The sequence below is a fragment of the Harmonia axyridis genome, chromosome 2 (genome assembly GCF_914767665.1).
Source record: "Harmonia axyridis chromosome 2, icHarAxyr1.1, whole genome shotgun sequence".
Taxonomy (NCBI): Eukaryota; Metazoa; Arthropoda; class Insecta; order Coleoptera; family Coccinellidae; genus Harmonia; species Harmonia axyridis.
The window spans coordinates 37,256,555-37,278,078 of NC_059502.1; the positions used below are offsets into that span (position 1 = coordinate 37,256,555).

Here is a 21,524-nt window from a genome sequence, read left to right on the forward strand (position 1 = left end):
CATAAATGTATAACCAATTTTCACAATGAAGCCCTCGAATTTCGGGAAAAACGTCGGAAGCAAAGTTGTATGCCTAAGTATTATTCAGTATTTTTTTGTTATGACAATAGGTATGAACAGACCAACGCAGACTACGGTAGCGGGGCGGAAACGAAACTTTTGTGAGATGTAAATCAACGGTGGGATATGAAGGAGTGCATACCGGTACGAATAGGACGCATGCGAATTGCGGAATGTCTGCGAATTAATTACGGTTCGCAGCGTGCAGTGTTTTCCAGCAGTTCGCACAGTAGTTTTGTCTTATTACTATCGCGTTGGTGTGCATGCTATTCAATCTGTCCGCTGCCGCATCTAACGCATCGCTCCCGTTCCCGCATCGCTCACGCAGTCTGCGTTGGTCTGTTTATACCTTTATTCTCCTAACAATTAACGAAAGTGGTACTTTCCTCATGAAAATGCCGTTGACGAACGACACAAAGCGGAGTTCGGTCAAGCAGTTGAGTGCGGGAATAATTATTTTCCTAACAAGTGTGGAAAGTGATACTTTTCCGCAAGAGACTGCAGTTGAACGAACGACGCGAAGCGGAGTTCGATCAAGCTGTCGAGTGCGGAAAAGGCACTTTCCACATGAGTTAGGAACAATATTTTTCCTACTAGCGTAAACGAAACTCTTTCAAGGAGAGTTTTCGTCTTGACACCGACTGACGTTATAAAAAAAGTACTACTTTCCAAACGTCGATGCGTGTGGAAAGTTATACTTTCGAAATGCTAGTAGGAAAATATATTTTCCCAATAATTAGGAAGAATATTTTTTTACAAGCGCTTGAAATAAATCGAAACACAATAGATTTGATCAATTATTCCTATACACATGAATGACGGACGTAATTCTGCATGTCCTCACCGTAGTTATGTCATCCTTGATCAAAATTACGCGTTCGGTGCATAGAGACATGACAGAGTTTGATTCATTCTTTAATACTTGCGTGCGGGAAAGTGACTCTTTCCGACTTAAAATGCGTTTGGAAAAAGGATTGAAACTGCGTGTTTGATTAAAAAGTATTTTTTGATCAAAATGATAGCCTTCAATAAATTAACTCCGTCATTTTCCAAACTTCTATCGCAGCATCACCTCTAACGGTGCGAAAAGGAGCGGAAATCTTTGCGCAACTTCTTCAGTGTAATTTTAATCACAAACTCCGGTAATCGAGTTTAAAGACCGTTCTCAACGGGACGCCTAGTTTGCGTGATAGTCTTCTAATTATTATTCAATTAAAACCTAGCGACGAGTCGTATGATAATGCATGTCTTTGTCAGACATCTGCGTGGTTAGGCTCCCAGCCAGCGTTTCGAGGATCAGACCGAGTTGAGATGTTGAGAAGTATCAAGGGAATATGCATGCATTGGTGGTTGGACTAGCTCTTTTGGCGTCTCTCGTTTACACCCCTTGATCCTGCTTGATAGGGGGAAAGTTGAATCTCATTCCTATATTCGATGCCAGCTTCCACGTCCTATCGCTTTTTCGGAGAGCGCTAAGGCTCGAGAGAAGATGCGGATAAGGCTGTCAAACACCTGCCATATGGAGACGGCACGGTTCATTGATATCCAATTTCGATTTATCGAATGTTTTGATGTTTACCATTTTTCCTACTTGATTCTTCAATTTTTTTTATTCGGATGAGATATGGTACAGCAGGGAAAACAATGGCATTATAAAGCAGCAGAAGATATAATTTCATCTGAAGAAACCTGAATTTAAAAATATTACGGAAAAGTTTTCCATTCATCTCTCTCAATATATTTCATTGTTAAATTTGATATAGTGACAAAAAATATACCAAACATTTAATAAAAAAAAATTATCGTTTTTATCTCTGAAAATAACGAACAATGTTATTGGAACCAGCGTGAGCTACTTATATTAATTACTTAAAATTATTTCAACATCTGGGGGGAAGGAAAAGGGAAAAATTCGTTTTTATTTGGAGAGATAGTCTTTTTCTTCGGGTGGGGTATCAGTCATACTCCGGGAGAGTAATACCCTACGTGCATCCACATGGATACAACACTGGTTACAATACGGGGTGAGTTTTTGACTTGTACATATATAAGGTGATTCACCGGGAAGACTCATTAGACGTTCATGGAAAACTAATCATAATTTTGAGCTGAAAATTTGAATATTGGGGTTTGAGACAATTATTTTTTTTTTTAAATATTTTCAGCTATCTAAAATTTCCGGTTATTCCAGAAACAGACTACTATTTCCTAATTTAAAATGGCACACCTGGTATATTATTACATCATTAGATAGCTTTTTTGATGACAATTTCCGCAATATTCCATATCCTGGGTAAAAACTCAATGGTTTATGAGTTAATGGGATTATTTTGAAAAAATGGTCGCGATGTGGCATTTTTCCGAATATTTCGGCACAAATATTTTTTTCGAAAATTTACCCTGTATATTGCAAGGTTTCTTATATTATCGCACCAAAAGATATTTTCCTCTTTCATTACAAGGATGGAATTGAAGACTGTCGTCTATAATAATGTAGTGGGCGAAATTGCTGGTAGTGCCTAATTTTACTTTCATTATAATAAAAATTCTGTAGATTTCAAGATTTTCCTAGAAAATTCCTCACTGGATAATGTATAAAAGCAGTATTTGTCTTTAATAAGCTTAAGCCATATAAGGCTCAAGCCAATTGAAAATCAGAAGAATAGAATTCACGAGTCACACAGGCACTTTTGCTCGTATCATAACGACTCCTGATCTGGAGATATTTTGGATAGATTGAATTATACAGTCCCTGGCCAAATTATTAGACGCACCATTGATTTGATGCAGATTCCTGATTAAAAATGCTTTCAAATTGGCTTTTGAATAATAAATTATTAAATTGAATATATATGTTCGATATACTTCATCTGGCAATGGTTTTCATCAAAAATACATCATATTTGATGAGAAATATCGATTTATTACTGTTTTAACATAATTGGAAACGAAATTCTAATATTGTGTTGAGCCACCTTATACTACTATGAGAGCTTCAATTTTTCGCGGCGAAGTATCAATGCAAGATTGTATAGTCTGCTGCATTTGTGGATGATAATTTCATACGTGGATGTTTTTTCTAGCTGTATTCTGGATATGTTCACATTTTCAGCCACTTCTCTCTTCATTATCTCTAACAGATGGGGTTCATGTGGGGGTTATTACAATCCAACGAAGGGATATTTTGTTCACGTGAATATGATTTTAGGTACAGACTGGGCTGAGGGGTATGGAGCCCTTACTTAATATATTTTTTGTGGTTTTTAATTGGAGAACCAGTCTCTGATTTGTGGCAGCAAACCAATTTTGTAAGACTTTTTTGTACTGATCTTGTCTTATTTTCTTTTTTACCATGTCCTGGTACCTTTTTCGCTGACCACTGATCAGACTATCACTTCCGTAGGGTGCTTAACTGTCTGGACGATGCAGTCTGGATACAATGGTTTTTCATGGCACGAAGTACGAACTGAGCTTTTTCCTGCAAAATTTCAAAGTTACTCTTACCGCTGAAGCAGACCTACCAAAAACATAAAACAGAATGAGAATATTGATATTCAATGTCGTTTCTTCATTATTCAATCGTGGATGTTTAATTTAATATCAAATCACCGTTCTCCAGAAGTCCACACCTTTTACTCGACGCTGTTTGTCCCAATTCAGGACTTCGCTTTCATTGCCGCTGTTAACTTTGGTTTGTTGACAGGTCGGTAGGCCTAGGATATCTAAATCCTTCAATGTTCTGCATACAATGTGCTCAGAAGCAACACATAAGCATCTTTCAGTTTTTGGATTCGATGATTTTAGTGGTTGCAAATCTGTTTTCCAGACAAATTTCCTTCAGGCATCGTTAGAACCTTGAAATGAAAAATTGCTTTCTTCCACATCTTTATTCATTGAGGGGTTACTTCTTAACCGGATTCAACTGCTTTCTTTATGTGTCGTATGCTAGCTTCAGGCACATTCAACCTTCCTGATTTTTCAACTTTTTAACTTAGTGTAAGGTCCACTTTTTCACCCATTATCCAAAGGTCGCAATCAATGAAAAGAATTTTTTGCATCGATATGTGATAGTAGATGAAACATTCATCGCTATAATCCTGATGAGTCAGAGAGATCGTTAGCTGAGTGGAATGCAGTTGGTGAAAGCCGTCCATAATGATCAAAATTTCAAACATCGGCTGTCAACCTTTCGTATCATAGGACTTGCATAGTGTATTGTTCATTGACTATTTTGACAAAGATAAAACCCTTAGTAGTACATATTACACTTTATTCATTATTAATGCATAAATCAAGAAAAAACGCCGCCGAATGCAAAATCAAATGCTTCTTGACAGAAAATGATTAAATCCATTGTCAAATACAACCTATTTTGCTTTCACCTATTTTATAATATGGTCCCAGGTGATTACTCTAGCTTTTTGAAGACCCCAAAATAATGCTTCAGGGATAAAAATCTAATGGAGAAATGATTTCCGAAATTGAAGACTTTTTCTAGAGCAAAGAAAATCCTTCCTACAGAAAAAGTAATGAAAAGTTGTAGGACTGCATATACACCTTCGGAATTCATAGAAAAATGAGTTTTTACTGGTAAGGACCGGAAAGTGTTATATGTAGACTGTAGAGCAGTTCACTGTTTGTTTCATAATTAACAGATAGACATAGTTATGTCAATCTTTGGAACTTCAGACATTTATAACATCCGAGTGAAAAAAAAAAAACTAGGGTCACCAGGATTCGTCTTATCTAGGAAAAAGTTGATCATAGTTCAGCAAAATCTAAACAGTATGCATGACTCCCTATGATTTATTCAATTATCTTGTACACTGTTTCTCACCTTCGTTGTCATCAGTGACAAAAGAAAAAAATATGAAGTTAAAGGAGAGGATATGAAATCATGACGCCTTTTCCCCTGGAAGAGTTTCTCACTGATAAGTCCAACTTTTCCGTCTCACATATGCGAGGGACGTATTCCATCTATATGTTAAATAAAGGCATGAATATAGTTCAGCAAGAAATGAATCATAACATCCCACGTCCAATTTTACAGTTCCATTTCGCGATATCGTCAAGATAAACAGAAATACCCTCCTACATCAATGAACGTTACGGACGCTTCTGTAATAATCGGACTGAATTGAGTGTCCCTCCGAACGCTCCTGTTTATTATCCAGACATTTCCATTCAGGATTGGTTACCGTGCGAACGTGCAGCATCGCACCCGACGTTTCCTGGTCGAATCATCACGCTCCAGGGAATACGCATACTGAAAGATGGAAGGGGGTCGTTTTGAATGAACCTAAGCTCTGAAAAAAAGTTTCATTCGAACGACCTTGGAGATTGATATCGAACGTTCATGAACGAGGTCAGGAACGACCTGTATGCTCAAAGAATCGACTTAAGTGACATTATCAATATGACGATCACTTTTTTTTTTGAGCGTACGTTTCCTGTACTATCACTTCATCACAATGTTTGTATTTTTCGGATGTCAAACCTCAAACGTCGTCAAATTCAATGCCGAATTCAAGTATGCCTGACCCTCTGGCAGTAAACATGATAATTCCCGAAAGAAAAGACCTAGAATTTAAAAGTTTCAGGGTGTGTTCAGATTTCGAATGTCATGCTTACCTTCGGTACTTAGCATATTCCTCGGCATAATCCAAAGAAGTATTCAAAAGCTACCTCACTCATTCAATTCCGCTCACAGTATTCATAAAATTCAACAAAAAGTCCTGTGAGAAAATCATTTTAGTGATCATTTGAATTTTAATTTTAATTATTATGTCTAAAAGTTAACAGGAAAGGGAAACGGAAATAAATGACGGGATATCTGGAATCATTTCTTTCATTTTAGTTCTTAATATTTCTAGCTGTAAACAAGTGTCTCAGTCACTTTGTCCAGATTTATAGCGAACAGGATTACAAATATTAACACTGTGTAAACTGAAGTGAGACAGAAAATTTAAACCTACTTTCGAAATTAATTGGAATTTCAATCAACTCCAAACTGACAAGACCGTCTAGAAGGATATTCAAACATGAACTTGCAGTGGTATGTTTTATTCACTAATTTATGGGGTTGGGCGTTAAGAGTAACAAAACTCAAGAAAATATTTCATATCTGTATGTAATTGCAAAGTGATATTAGAAACGAATGATCTAAATTCTTAATAAAAAATAAATAAATAAATATTTATGGACCATCATTTGATGTTTATTTTTAATTCGTTTCATGCCTATTACACGTTCTAGGTCTAGGATAAAAAACTTGGAGCCACAGTGTGATATTTTCCAACACAACTATAAAATAAATAAAATGGCTGATACTTGGTAATGAATGAAGAAAATACAAAAAGAAAAAGAAGTAAAATTTCAAGTATGTAATAATATCATACGATATTAATTATCTATCTGGTTAATGTATCATTGTCAATGTACTTTATTTTCAATATTTATACCTACTGCTATAGCACACTTATACATAGAGTTTAGAGAAGCAGATACACAGATTTGGATGTGAACGTTTATGAGACTTGTATGGTGAAATTTGATTTCAGGGTTGCTTCTTAATATATTTATTGTTTAAATATTTAAACTGTCATTAGATAGGCAACGTTTCGGGCAGTGCCCTTTTTCAAGCCTGTAAAATATAAAAAACATACTTAATGAACATCACAATGGAACCAACAACAATCGAACAAGTACATAAGATAGGTAAATTTTTATATTGAATAGAGATCTAATTCCATATGTACACTTATTTTCTTCTTATTTAGATATACATATTCTAGTTTTGTTTCACCAACTCATTTTGTCGGACGTTATTGTGTTAATGACGTGAGGTTATGATGTTTAATAGAGTTGGGTGTTGGTCAACTTCGATATCTTCTTTTTTCTGATGTCCGGTTGTCTGTTTAATGTTGGTCAGTAGTGTGGAATAGATGTTATGTGAATTCTTTATGTCGGTTCTGTCATTAATAGAATTTTCATGTTGTTTTATAAGTATAATTTCTACAAATTCTCTAGATTTTTTGTTTGGTTCTCTGTATAATATTTCTGTTAGTTCGTAATTGAATGTGTGCTCATGCGCGGTCTTGTGTTTAAATAATACAGTCGGTGTCTTGGAATCATTGTGTCCTTTTAGTCTGTCCTTCAGTTGCTGTTCCGTGTGCCCTATGTATACACCTGCACAATCATTACAATTGATCTTGTAGACAACATGTGATGTTTCGTCCGTTGATCTCGGTGATTTGAATTTGCTGTATAGATTTTTAATTTGTATATGTGGTTTGTACTTTGTGCGCTATTTTTATGTTGTTGTATGATTTTTTAATGTTTTCTATTCTTTTCAGATAGAGTAGGTATGTGCGGTATTGGTATGTACGTTATGGGTTCTTCTTTTCTGTTTGAAGAATTCTCTGTGTTTTATAGTTTGTGTGAACGCTGTTTTATCAACCTTTTTATCTGTTCTAAAGGGTAGTTATTTTTGTCAGTAATGAGGAAATTTCTTGTATAATGGTCGGTCTGTGGATAGGTGATTTTAGTTTTTGGGCTTTGCCAATGTAGTTGATCATAATGGCTATTTTCTGTTTATTGACATGTGTTGAATTGAAATTCTATTATTTCTACTATTACCATTCTATTTTACAGGTTTTAAAAAGGGCACTGCCCGAAAAGTTGTCTATCAAATGACAGTTTAAATCTTTGAACAATAAATATATTCAGAAACAACCCTGAAATCAAATTTTACCATACAATAAAAAGTGAACAGGGTATTTACCCTGTAAAATTGATATTAAGGCCAGAAACGAAACAAAAAAATTATTATCAAAAAAATAATCAAACACTCCATCAGAATATGTTCGAACAAACCGAAATTGTGACCAGAATAAGCAAAAATAAATCGGACTCATAGACAACAGTCTCATAAACTATCGATTTAATTATTTAATTAAATCGATAGTTTATGAGACTGTTGTCTATGTAAGTTGACTTCTTAAGTTTCTTTAAGAAACATTAAATTATTGCCATGGACTTCATTTGATAGGTACTACTACGAAGATACTATTAAGAGGACAGCGGATGTGTCAGTAATGCTTCCAGTTACGGGGATACACACATTATTAAATTTCTTTAGGGAAAATAAAGTACAAGTAAATGATTTGACCTATAAGAAAATATTAGGTACTTCTGTGATCACTGAGAGTAGTTGCATCTGACTAATTCAAAATGTTACTGTGATTCAACAATAGCGTAGCAGTATGACTTATAAAATTCCAGATAATTCGATCTGACCTTTCTCAATATAACCTCAAACATTTGATAAATGTTTAGATAAATACTTACAGTAAGTAATAATAATGAAGTTTATTTGCTTTCACCACAACCTAACATAATATTCTATTGAATATTACGAATAAACATGATGAACAGATGCTCACTAGAGGTTCGCCTGTTAGTTCTGAAAAAAAAAATTCCCTTCCCGAGTATTATTGTATTTCATAAAAACAAACGATATTTTCAACATCTTGAGATTACCAACGTCACTCGTAGGAAGTATGGTTGAACAAAATTGAACTTTACCAATGATTCGTCATCGTAATGAAAGGATAGGTACAGCCCTCTGTTCGGGAATGAGTGCTCAAAAATAATGCTTCGTTTGCTTGGAAAGAACCATGATATAAACAGAAGCAAACATTTCTAACTGATAAAATAAATCTTCAGGAAGATATAAATATGGTACTTTGTGATATATAGGGTTACCAAGGATCTCACAGAAATTGCACGCAGAGCAAAAATTGTGTACAGCGATACCGAAATCCTAGAGGCACTTGATCTACAAATAATGTATTGATGGTTTGGTTTGAGAAAAAGCTAAATATTATCCATGATGATGAATTCGCAATAATATTTATACGCAGAAATGTTAATCGTACATAATTCGACCATGTTGTTCATTGTTGTGTATTCGAAGATACGATGCAATAGCGATTTGAAAATTTTTAAAATTGATATTAAGGCCAGAAACGAAACAAAAAAATTATTATCAAAAAAAAAATCAAACACTCCATCAAAATATGTTCGAACAAACCGAAATTGTGACCAGAATAAGCAAAAAAATAAATCGCACTCTTAATGTTTGTGTTCAGAAATATATATTGATATAAATCGGTTGATACCCTATAATATGTATTATTTGTTCCAACCATTCCACCAATTTTCATTGAATCAAAACATCGTTACAAATTATGTATATGAAATTAACATTCTGAATAACAATTTGAAATGAATATGTTTTGCCACTCACTAGAATATAGACCTCCAGAAATCAACAATATGAAGAAAATGAAAGGGATTTCATCGTACAACGATGTAGATAAGTGAATTAGCTGCAGTCGGATGGTTGTGATTGTCGTCAAGTTCAAAGAACTGTAATTGGATCGAAAAGGATCGATTGTACTCAAGTTAATCTGAAGAGAAAGACTTTCACCGGCACCAAGATACAACTCCCTTCTTCTGAAATGAATGTATCTTAGTATATAAGAATTTATCCAGTGAAATAACAAATTCAATTGGTTCATAATTTGGTGGTTGTTGAAATGTTTTGTGATACCTGTAAATCAGCCGTAAGTGATCGTATAAAATACCTTTGCGACATTTAAATCGTTTTCAAAATTGTGGCTAATATTTTGAATAGATCTTATAAATCCTAGATTTTAGTACTAATTTAGAATACAATAAAACCGGTAAACATATTGATAACCATATCGATAATATTGATTTATTGGTAATACTAACTGAAGATGTTTTCGTTACCTCACAGTTTGTGGGTAATGTTTTATGATATTGAAGATTTTTTTAGTATATCTACCTACTTGTGACATTTTGAAATGAAAAACAATTATTTGAAACAGATATGCTTCTGAATGAACTGAATGAAAAGGAATACAATAAGGTACCTCTAATATATCTATAGATTATTCAAGATTATCTTAATATAGTTAATAGGATCGCATTTGTCGGTCAATTTCATGAGAAAATAAATGCTCGATTTTTTTTTTTTGGTATTCAAAAAAATATTGTAGAGGTACTCCTATATGTTTATAAAAAAAATGAACATTTTTGTTGGTTTATTGTCGAGTTCTAATAAACAAAATATGCGATTTAATGAAATTTATTCCAATGCCGAATTTTACCATGAATAGAATATAATAGCTATAGGTAGTATATGTAAGTATACCAAGAAAATGATCAGCTATCGAAAATTTAACCACTCTTCATCCGTTGTCAACAATCGCAGGTTTGAGATAGGAACGAATGCATTCCAACAATACTTTTATATTGTTTGAAGTATAGAGGTGTGAATAATTATAATAATAATATATTGATCCTTCAGGACACTAAACAATGTGTATAAAATAAGTCAGTGAAATTATAATTCAATCAATACTATTGTATTATTTACAATAATTACTATTCTATTGAGTGATCAACGAATCAGAGAGAAATTCCTAAATCGAATAGAAACTCCTTAATTACATTTTTGGATGATTGTTTTTTCAAAGATTGCAAATTGAAAGGCATATAGTCAAAAAATCTAACGCCCTGATTGTTAAATAAAGCTCATCATTTAATTTAAGATTACTTTATTATTCGTTCTATACTCAATTAACTCAATATGTCTACCATCAAGTAGTGAATAAGCAATGTCGGACGTTCAGGCGTCCTTTGTGACATTTCTATGACATTTAAAACATAGAGAGTTTTCTTTATCTTTAAATAACACGTTTTTTTTACAATGAAGATACATATACAACTCAAATGATTTTTATTTTTTATTTACAAACAAATCAATCTAAATAAGTAGTTTCATGATCCTTCAAGTAGTTTGGTCTTCTTCTTTTATTGATATACACTTTTTTATTAATAAAACACATCAATAGACATTAAAGAATCTTTTGAAGTCACTCAAATAGGTAGTAGAAATCGGACATATGTTCCCATAATTTTTTTCTATGTTGGAATTGTATGACCTTAAATAATGCAAAGTTTGTCGCTGATCTAATAAATCACCCTTTATAGATAAATTCTCGGCCAATGTGTGAGTCACTATCCTTCTTCAATTTCCGTTCCCAAAAATTAGTCGTCCACAATAACTAATATTCGTTCATAAACACTATTTTCATTCATTACTATTATCTTCCGAAAAATCATATTCACGCCTGTGCAATGCAAAAGGTATAATGAAAAGTGTTGAAATTCTCATAAAACATTTAATAACATTCCTTGAATACTCATATTTTCCCAAATTCCAACAGAATCGGACTAGTAGGATCTGAAAAACGCGTGGGTATTTTACGTTTACGCATGAGAAAAACATGCTGTAACTACATCCAATATAGCTGAAATTTTCACCAACCTACTTTAAATCCGACTCAAAGATTCGTACGATTTTTCGTCAACATCGGTCGAGTAAAAAGCGAGATAGAGAAAGACTAAGAATTTCACGTTTGGTCGGTCCTCCTGTGGTCCAATCTGAATATCCATACCAAACTCATCAAAATCGGATGAGAATTGTAAGTTTAAGATGTTACATAGATGTGCGAATATACAAACCGACATACAGAAAAACGAGGTTTAGTAATAATTTTTTGAAGAGAAATTTCTGAATCGGAGACCATAAATTATTTTAATCCCAAAAATGATCACATATCTCCTCCCTACCTTCGGTAAAATCGGAAGCAATTAATTCAGATTAGAGAGTTAAACAATTCTAGGATATTTTGCAGGTGGTCAATTCGATTTATAATCTGAATTGAATAACTTTGTTACACAATCTGACCTTGAAAGCCTTCAGCATTATAATCCCTTGTATATTAACTTAGAAAAATTATCAAAATTTTGAATGATCAATTTTATTACAATTTGTATTGGGTTTATGAACAGAAATTAAGAAAAATATCTAAATTGTATATCCACAGACTCAAAAAAATAATTGAACCCATGAATTTTACCTCCGTATTGTACCACCAAATGTATCCAACACGTGAAAGTACTTGGATAACAAGGGATAGTCAATCCATTTCACGGCTATTGTTACAGCCATCATCAAATTGGATCGTATTTCTGGTGCACATCGAAATGTCAACAACCTTCAGCGTCATTTGCAGGTGCCGCGGATAATAAATTCTTGGATTCTCAATATTACTAGAGCATCAAAGGTTTATCGCTTCCCTTTTAGATCATCACGAACAGATGCTATATGTTTCACTACCCGACGTACTGCACTGGAATATTCTTTAACGACATGAACAATTAATATTGATTTTTATAGCGTCGGAAATAAGAAAGATATGAATTTTTTTATGTATCTTATTTCAATGTTTCTACTATCTGTACAGAATATTTCATTATGTGAAATTAATATACAAATGTCTCATGGATATTTTAATTCCACAAATTTGGCCGTCTTCGAAGCATTCACTCTCTCCAACATATAATGTTAAAAAAATACTCTTATTTGAGTGTTTTCACTTCAAGTTCAAGGATTCTAAATAAAATAATTTATTTCCCAACATAATAACGCAGCGTTCCACAAGCCTTCTCTTCATTTATGGATTTCATCGACAAGGATTTCATAATCATTGAACGTTATAAATATTCATATTTTTGTTATTTTAATAATATAAATAAACCATAATTGCAGAAAGAAGCAGTTTTACATCAAATGTTGCGCTCAATATTCAGATGACTCTTTACATAATTCTGAGGATATATCTTATTCAACCATCTCATCTTAACGACAACAATATCACACTATCTGAGAGATTCGTAATATGAAACGTACTCAGAATTGCATTATGCTCATGAGAGGTAAAAACAACTTTAATAGCAATAGGTAACGACAGAATCTGCAAAATTACTTCTGTGATTATTGCTGTGACCATAATTTCGCTAACCTAATTGGGGCGTACTCACCAGTTTTATTAGAATATCGGAAGGACGAACTGTTTTATGATGATTTAGTTTTATTCAATATTCGACTTGACACAGGTACAATAACTTTATTAACATTTTCAGGTCGTGCTTGTGGCTGTTTTTTTCACCATTGCTGAAGGAAGACCTGGATTTTATGACTGTAAGTATTAAAAGATAAATGAGTCAACGTTTTTTCTATTGAATGGTACGATAAATATTAATATCACGATTCCAAATTGACAGGATATCCTATTTTAATATTCGATCGATTTGTAATTGTATTTCTACAATTCTTACAAATCCAAATTGACAAAATATATGATTCTAATATTTTATCAATTTGGAATTTCATTCCTTGACAAAGGAGTATATTTCTAAAAAATATATCAAATAGTGAAGATATTTATTCATTTATTTATTACACCCTTCAACAGCCTAAGTCAATTACAGAATGGGAAAAAGATTACAAGAGATGAAACCTTATTAAACCAAATACATTCCATGTGAAACATAAAAAACAAAAGAAATTAAATCCAAGTGCGAGCCATGAAATGATTATACAAAAAAATATTATGATATTGACACAATGATTTCATAACCTTATATTTGTTTATAAATTTTGTTTCAATAATTCTGGAATATCAGGATTAGCCAATAAGTTTGAACTGCAAGTAGGTACCTACATAGGTCGATAAACGATAATTCTTTCTGAAGCTCAAATTCCATGCAGACAAAAACGCTGGATACGGTTTTTATTCAGTGGAGTATTAGGGAATTTAGGTATATTCATGTTTATATTTGTGTTTATGTTTTCTAAATCAACACAAAAAATTCAGATGGGTTATTTTGACGAAAATATTGTATTAAAATAATTTTATTCAGAAGAAATATTCCACACTGCTTGAATATTAGGTTTGATGGAGTGATCAACATTTAAAATTGCTTGAAGTTTGAACTGATATCTAATGGTGTTATGAATTGAACCAATTCGAAAATATGGTATTAAAGTTAAAACGTGCAAAAATTCCGGTGTTACTCCCCTGAACTTTTTTCAATAGAATCGTTTCACATCGATAAAACATATAAATGAGATTAAAATTTGACATTTTTGTAGTTGTGAAAGATTTTTCTGATGCTAAATATCATTTTATCATCTTTCTTGAAATTCTGGTTTCTTCGACGTTGCTGAATCTCGTAAATAAAGAAAAGTAATTTCATCTTACCTCATGCTTTTTCTTCGATACATGACTCTCATCATATGAATGGAGAAATTCGAATTCCTTGATGGGGTAAGAGTAAGGAGTTCGAGAGAAGCTTCCTGTAGGAGTCCCATTAGTCGCTACGGTGGCCGGGCGCAATCATTTCCTCAGATAGTTGTTAAGAATAGAGAAAAGAAGAGTTGAAGTCTTGAATTGTTGGATGTTTTCTATGGAATACGTCACGTAATGCACGTGTATTATCGACCACGTTGGTTTTTTCGCCTCTTACTGAGTGGTATAAAAAAACTTTTACACTTTTCAAGAGGACTTGAAGAACTGGAGAAAAGCAAACTGAAGATTTGATGGAGTAGACTGGGGTGTAGAAAGCCGAACCTATTTGATGATTTGAATGTTATTCACATACACATTACATGCAAGTGTAACTTGCTTACTGCCCTTTAAATCTATTATGGAGGAATCCAGAAGAATGAAATAACGTAAATTATCAATGTCGATGAAAAAAACAATTATGGTGTATCTAATCAATAAAAAGTTCTATATTCCTACATAATGAATGCTGTTAGAATGGAAGTTGGCTCAACATTCTTACACTTCATAGCAAATTAGTTATACTCAGAGAATTATTCATTATAAGATATTGAAAAAGGCATTCTGCTTTACCGTCCTTCGCTTTTATGAACTCAACTACCATGGTTAGTCATTATAGGCCTTGCAACAATATTATCACCCGAGATAATCTATTTCACGCATATTCAAATCTCATAAATATCGGACCATGAGGCAGGCGTATCGTACATAAATGATCTGAAATTCATGATACTACTCAATGCACGAATCAAATATTCATTCTAATTTTCGTCGTTCCCACATCCTCAACGAACATTCTCCATCTGGTGATGCTGAATTATATGGAAACATCTACAGAATTTGGGAATCGGAGATAAAGGAATAATTTAATTCCAAAATGCTGCCATCTCATTCCGTGGGTAGACTCGGAAGCAAAAGTATAAAAGAATAAAGCTTCAACTGAACAATTCGAAAACTCTGTTAATATATTATTTTTCCCATACACAAAGATATGAGAATCCATTTTAAATCATGTTATCCTGGCGCTGATACATTTTACTATTTTGATTTTTTTGTGGAACGAATATTTACGGTTTCAGACTCCGTAGCATGATGAGATACTCTTTTTGTGACTATATGGTTACCCGAAAGATGGCACCATGGGCTGCATAAACCAAAAGCTTGGTGTATAAACCAATCATGCTATGACAGAGATACCATGCTTCGCTATAAAAAGGAAGGTGGTCATAGTGGCAAAACTGATGTTTCCATCATTGATTTCCAGTTGAAACACCTCAATCCTGAGAGAGATCTTCGAAATTTGGCCGAGAATGGCTCATCAAACTTTCTATGAGCTGGAATATTATGTGAACTATTAAGTTTTAACCAAACGTTTTGTGAAATTTATGAAGGTTCCTAATAAATTTTTGAGAAGAAAAAAAAATGAGAATTCAGAAGGGTGGTGAATATTTCATAGATTTCTCTTGAGAAAAAAAGGATTAAATTTGAAAAAGAATTTGAGTTGGATCTTAACCTTTCTTCTCATGCAGTTGTTGATTTGATAGCAGAAAATTAAATGAGATTCAAAACATTTTGTATAAATTCATTAAAAAGATCTAATTGAGAATATCAAACGGTGATTTAAATCCATGAATAATCTACCAAATAGGTAAAAACAATTGGGCTTATTGAATATCAATAACCACCAGCGTTAGTTTTTGCATTTTATTATTTAAAATCTACCAACATGATGAATAATAATTATATTCATACGGAGCACTTATAATATCAAAAATTTTTCTAATATTATCATCTATTGAAGAAAAAAACGAGTACATATTGAAGATTATCACCTGAATTCAGCATTTCATCCTCGTTAGTTATCGTCTCCACAACAGGTTTATTTTCGTGAGAGATTTTTGATTTATTTCAGTTTTTTCTTGAAGACGTATCTCTCCTTTTTCAAACCAATATATCATTGTTATCATTATAAATATATGGCCAAAAATTCATGGATCTATTATATCTTTTATATTTCATATGTGGAATAAATATTTTCAAAGGTATCAAGGGAATTTTACAAAATGAATCATATGGGAAAGCACTCTCAGTTCTAGCCGAAAATTCACCCTCCTAAATTCATTCTCCATTAAGTTACCTCAACAATTTCTGAGGTTCAGAATTCAGGAAATAATCTCTAGAGGAATTATTTCAGTCAGTGATCTTGAAGTAATTTGATAACTATACTCGCTGTGAATCGTGAACAATTTTATGTAGTATTACGGTTCAATTATTATAGATAAGTAAATTTTGGATACATATCCTCGCTCAATCAATGTTGTACTTTTAGTTCGTTTATATGGATAATTTCGTTTTGAGTATTATTGAATGCAGAGGAAGGATAACAAAGATGACGCACCCTTACGATTTTCTTCATGAACCCAAATAATTTGGGGAATTATGACTATCATGGCTTTGTAGCTAGTACACGTCGTTATTATATAATTTTTTTTAATAAGGATCGTACATTCTCTCCACTGTGGTACGGAAACAGAATAGTTCAAAAACAAAAACATCAATCGAGAAAATTCTATATTTATATCAAAAATTATAAACTGTAAATCAAAATCAGATTTTTATCCTAATGAGTTCAGAAGAATAATAAATAATAATTCATTGGCAAAGTCACACATGTAATCTGTTCTGTCTGCATCATTGCAATCTTTATAGATCCACTTTTCAGAACTTATATGTACAGGGTGGGCAAATTTTGATGTTTTAGCACTACAACTTTTAAACCAGAGATGATAGACAAAATCTGATACCCCATTCTTGGTCACTTTTTCTGAGAAACTGATAAGAGTAGTATTCATTTTTGGTCACCTTCTTCTGTTTTCGAGTTATAAGTGAGAATTGGAAAAATGGCGATATCGAAGAAACTTTATATCTCCGTTAATACTGATTATATAACTCTCAAATTAAAACATTATACAGGTACTTTTTTACATAGTTTCTCCAGTGGCGTGTTCATCTTTTTAAAAGAAATTTTAATTACGAAGCTATGACCCGAAGTTATGTTTTTTTGTGCCATTTATCGAAAGCTAAATATATAACATCTTATAATCAATATAAATAATAGAAAATGGTCAAATATCTTTTTTCGATGTAAGAGTCTCAATATTTCTATGGTTTCAAATGTTGATGAGCACAGAAAAATTATAGCTTCTTATAACAAGAGCAGTATCATTCCGTCAATCTGATTATTTATATGATTTTTACTAATTTTGACAAAATTCGGATCTAGATATATTTTATAAATTTTTCATTTCGAAATGGTTTCAGAAATAACGAAAAGATCCACATGATCGACTGTGAAATTGCGTTAAAAGCATAGAAATGAAGAAACCTCGGAAAAAACTAAAAGAGGGAGGTAATGAAGCGATGCTTAATTTTTCTGTGCACATCAACATTTGAAACCATAGAAATATTGAGGCACGTAGGTGAGAAAAGTTTCTGACCATTTTCCATTATTTATATTGATACAAACCATACGAAGTTATATATTTTTGAAATCAGGAAAAATTAAGCTTTCAAAAAATGGCACGAAATCTAGTGTTCCCTTTGAAAAAACATAACTTTGAGTCATAGCTCAATTAAAAATTAAAATTCCCTTTTAAAAGATGAGCACGCCACTGGATTCGACGTAAAAAAGTGCCTAAATAATTTTTTAATTTCAGAGCTCTATCATCAGTATTTACGGAGACATAAATTATTATCGATATCGCCATTTTTCGAATTTTCGCTTATAACTCGAAAACAAAAGAAGGTGGCCAAAAATGAAGACTACTCTCATTAGTTTCTATAAAAAAATACACAGAATGGGGTATCAGATTTTGTCTATATCCTCTGGTTTAAAAGTTGTAATGCTAAAACATTGAAATTTGCCCACCCTCTACATCGAGAAGATGTTTCGGTTTTTTATCGAAATATTCGAAATCTCCACCTAGTCATGCAAATTGAAGCAGCCTATTGAGCAGTTAAGCACCACCCCTTGATTTTGCGATCGATTCTTCAGCTTATGTAATTACAAATTTCATACAAGCAAATAACGATACTCAATTGTACATTAATAACACTGTCAAAACTAAAATCAATAGGGCGACAAACAGCAGATAAATCATTGATCTTTCTTAATATAATAATCCGATTAAGAAGGTTCAAATAAAAACCTAGAACCATTTCATTGTGGCAAAATCAATGGTTTCAAATATTTCGATGATTTATCTAATTGCGCTTATTTTTAATTGATATTAATAGTAGGTGAGTAAAATTGATGAATCCTATCTTTTTGAAACTGAATGCGTGAATGGTATAATGTAAGCTTCCATACAAATTATGAAATGCGAAGCATTTTGAAAACTTTTCATTTTAGGCACAACATGTCTCAACAAAAAATGGAGAGTCACTAGGGTATCGGGCGGGCAAAAAAATTCAGGGAATGTCATTGGAATATTTACATTTTTTAAAGTTCATTTTTAAAAAATTGCAGTGTCTTTCCAACCACCTGAAGAGTGATCCATAAATTTGCAGGGGATTTGAAAATTTTTCGGGAATTCAATAACAAAAATTCGTAGAATTATCTCGAAGGGTTTTCCAGATCATTTATTTCACATGTCAAAATCTGACATTTTGGAGGTTTCGACTAAGATGCATAAAATCCCTGGTTTGTGTAGCACATTGCAAACTATTTTTGAGTGAACAATTGATAACTTCGAAATTAACCAAATTGTTACGATACTACTATAGTGTCCCGTCAGACAAGGAGTGACGAATGTTGGTATCAAAACAAGGCGATTTCCGTTACTCTTATTAATGTTCTAAGGTTTGGCTTATATCCCTAGTGACATCTTCCGAGAAATGCGCAGGTCACGACGCTACCTCTCGGATAAGAAAAGAATCACTAGTGTTCCCTAGTTAAACGTAGATCGGAATTTTCGTGCTGTAATCACTCTTAAAGTATCCACCCGATCGGATCGGATCTGATCATGTATCTTTTATATTCCTCATTTTTTTATGGTTCAAATTACACAATCAAAATTAAATTCAATCTTCATCCAAATGTATATTTAACCTCAATTTGATATTTAGTTTTGAAATTAATAGATGGACAATACCCTAGTTGGATTTTAGCCATTAAAGAACTTAGCCGCGGCTGCTACTCTGAAAATGTCGTTTTTCTAGCTCTTTTTCTTCGGGAGTTGTCGTCTATAATGCCGGACGAATGAAATTTAATATGAAGACCTATTCGGCATCAGAAATCATTTGTGTCCATTTCAGTTTCAAAATCCAAAAATCATTCACATTGTAACTAAAAGATATAGCGAAAGAGCGTTCCCAAAAATGAACCTGCATAAAAATAAGATGAAATTCCGAATTTGAATATTTTCAATTTACCATTTTTAACGAATAATGAATCTATTCCTTTTGTATTACCTAATGTGCTCAATCTATTTTGCAGCTCATGGACTATCTCCTGGAAGTTACAGTGGGGGAGGAGGTAATGGTTACGAAGGATTAAGTCAGAGTGGTGGGTTAGGAAACTACGGCAATGACAATGGTTTGGAATCGCATGAAGGTGGCAGCTCAGATGGTGGGGATTATCACCATGGAGTAAGCGTTGTTGCTTTAGGAAACCAAAAAGGACCCACATTTGATTTAACTAAACACGGCGCAGGTAAGAGTTTTATTCTTCACTCAAGTGTAAACATAAATTTTATAACCTTTTTAATAATTCCAAGCGGAACATGTACATGCCAAAATTTTTTTATGGCTTTATGCTTGAAGGCTAATGTTAGAACAGTCTTTGAGAAAAAGGGTTCAAAATATAAATGTAAATGATCGCCTTATGCGAGAAAGAGCTGGAAATTCAACGTATACATACCTTAGTGTTGAGGAAATTAAGAGTATCCTGATAATGTAAATCTTTGATGGTATAATAGGAACTGCAATAAATTCATATTTCAAGCGATGTTATGGAATAATCTAGGAGAAAAATCACAAAAACTCTGTCAATAGAGAACAAAACTTAAAGAAATCGGATACGTGAGGCATGATGCAATGAAAAATCTAGTTCAACTATTTCCGAAAACTCTGTGCTGACAATTAAAAAAAAATCATTGATGTGTCGATAACTTCATATTTTATTTATGTATATTTTTATATACACAATTCAATACGGCGAACTATGTATCTCATCAAACGATGTGTTGCAATTTCATCTCATTTCAGCTGAAGGTCACAGAGGCCTCTATGGTGGCAGTTTCGTTGCTGGTAAATATGAAGGCAGCAGTAACGAAGGTCATCAAGGCGGCTATGGAGGTCCAGGAAGTCATTATACAGCAATCGCAGGATACGGAGATAGCGATGAACATACTGCTCTTTTAGCTGCAAGTCTATCAAGTGGTCATAGTGGATTTGAAGGAAGTTATGCCCACTAATTTTGAATTGTATCATTTTTGTTTGTACATAGATTGTTGAATAAATTTTTTGTTGACTAATGGGGCTTTCATTTAGATATCTGACTTTTTCACATCATGTTCCACTCGAAATATCAGAGAACAATGTAATCTTAATAACGACTCATTTCCATTTAAGATGTTGCCAATATTGCTAGTCATATAGCAGTCAATGAAAATACTCGATTGAAACATGGAATATATTTTAATATTAAAATGCTTCGAAATTAATTGAAATGAAAATTTTACATAGTTGTTAATATTTTTCATTCGATAAAATCCTGCGATCTCTCTTTCCTCGAAAAAAACGTTATAACATTGCCCAAAATCAGTATTTTCCGGAATTCCGGTACTTCTATTCCGCAGTAGCCCAGAAAAAAAATTCACCTGAAAATCATTTTAACCCCTTTTGGGGGTCCTGAATAATTGAGTTTGCTCAGGTTTCTAGGTGGTGCTTCAAATTTGAGAGCCTAAAAAACCGCGAAATGTTAGCATTTTGTTAAGTATTTCGCTTATATCTCGCAAAGTACATTAAATTCAGCGTCTATTGTCGGTCAAGCATTGAAATCGATTGAGATGTTCAGCCGCAATTTTCCGTTGAAGTTGATTTTTACAAATTCAGCTTAAAAGTTGACAACCCTTAACTTCTAACGCCTGTAGGTCAAAAAGGACAGCACTGATT

The 21,524-nt window shown here is 33.0% G+C and overlaps 2 protein-coding genes across 4 annotated transcripts in view; one reads left to right on the forward strand and one right to left on the reverse strand.

The window, feature by feature from the left end:
* LOC123672345 (glutamate receptor ionotropic, kainate 2) overlaps positions 1–21,524 on the reverse strand; it is a 730,109-nt gene that overhangs the window by 444,522 nt on the left and 264,063 nt on the right. The gene's annotated exons all lie outside the window — the stretch shown is intronic.
* LOC123672351 (heterogeneous nuclear ribonucleoprotein A0-like) lies at positions 9,441–20,884 on the forward strand. The gene is made up of 4 exons (XM_045606434.1): positions 9,441–9,689; positions 13,144–13,201; positions 19,846–20,061; positions 20,616–20,884. The coding sequence occupies exons 1-4, from the start codon at positions 9,663–9,665 to the stop codon at positions 20,822–20,824; spliced, it is 510 nt and encodes a 169-aa protein (XP_045462390.1). The 5' UTR covers positions 9,441–9,662; the 3' UTR covers positions 20,825–20,884.

Excerpts from the sequence above, each read along its gene's own strand:
- LOC123672351 (XM_045606434.1), top strand. The coding sequence starts at position 9,663 with ATGTTTTGTGATACCTGTAAATCAGCC. Across the intron at positions 13,202-19,845 it reads AAGACCTGGATTTTATGACT|CTCATGGACTATCTCCTGGA; the intron begins GTAAGTATTAAA and ends TCTATTTTGCAG. Across the intron at positions 20,062-20,615 it reads TTTAACTAAACACGGCGCAG|CTGAAGGTCACAGAGGCCTC; the intron begins GTAAGAGTTTTA and ends ATCTCATTTCAG.